The 1,305-nt window shown below is 34.5% G+C and overlaps 1 protein-coding gene across 1 annotated transcript; it reads right to left on the reverse strand.

The window, feature by feature from the left end:
* Positions 1-162: 162 nt before the first annotated feature.
* Positions 163-1,222, reverse strand: SARC_16428 (hypothetical protein; the record flags this gene model as incomplete). The annotated part of the gene is made up of 2 exons (XM_014289466.1): positions 163-267; positions 1,142-1,222. Coding segments are annotated over 2 exons (186 nt in total), but the record flags the coding sequence as incomplete, so codon positions are not given.
* Positions 1,223-1,305: the final 83 nt, after the last annotated feature.

A 1,305-nucleotide genomic window follows, 5' to 3' on the forward strand; every position in this document is an offset into this window, starting at 1 on the left:
ATATATATATATATATATATATATATATATTATACATATATATATATATATATATATATATATACATATATATACGCGTGTGTGTGCGTGTGCGTACTATATACCACAACAAAAACACATACATCTGTATTTTATTACACATGTATGTGCATGTTTACACACCTGGTGCGGTGCGATTGCGACCGTCATGAACTCATCGCAGCATGCGTCTCGCATAGCTACTTCGCCCATGGCCTTTGTCTCTGCGTATGGCTCTAGGAATTCGCCCTGTGCATTCCATAGTTAAAAATAATATGTCGAAAGTAGTGAATATTTACAGAGAAATATCGGACTCTGAAAGTTCGCCCTGAACATATACAAAGCACAGTGATATGCTGGCTTCATAGAGTATACCAGGGAGACCCCCACCAATCATCGTATAATGATACGCCGACAACAACTACAAGAAGAACTGTCCCAGGAAATCAGGTGGGAAAGTAAGCGGATAAGCAATACGAATATGCCGGTTCTGTATCTATGGCCACAGGGCTATCCGAGTGAATTTACAAATATATCTTTCAATATTTATGCCACAAGAACACATATGCGTTGAGATGATAGGTTAAAGAAACTATCGAATATATATATATATATATATATAAATATATATGTATGTATATCTATATATGTATATATATATATATATATATAAATAGTATATAACTATATATATATACATATAAACTATATATATATATAAATATTGTATATTATGTATTATATATATATATATAATATTTATATATCAAGGCAGAGATATAGTCTTAATAAATGATATAAGCCTATTTATATATTTATTGAACTTTAGTATGGGTCATACTTGTAGATCACAACCGACGTATAATCTATCAAGACGAGGACTTTCGTCAATTGTACAGGGTTATGAAACTCTACACACACACATCCAAGCACATGATAGATATTCGTTCAGGGTGATTATACCCGTACGTCCGTGCATACAATGTAAATCAAAAAGAGATGTTGAAACTTGGACAGCACATACGCAAGCACACGATAAATGTCCTTTCAGGCCAAACATAACTGTACGCACGTGTATATAAAGTATGTCAAATAGAGATGCTGAATCTTACACATGACATACCTCTTGACGGATCTGCATATCGTCCTCTGTCACACCATACATATCGTTACCGTCAAATCGCGTCGAAGGGGACGACGACATTACACATCTGGGGATCTGAAATGAAGAGGGTTCTATCCCGTTCATAAACCTGTGGATATATACACACACGCACAGAATGATAT

Source organism: Sphaeroforma arctica (genome assembly GCF_001186125.1).
Source record: "Sphaeroforma arctica JP610 unplaced genomic scaffold supercont1.8059, whole genome shotgun sequence".
Classification (NCBI taxonomy): Eukaryota; class Ichthyosporea; order Ichthyophonida; genus Sphaeroforma; species Sphaeroforma arctica.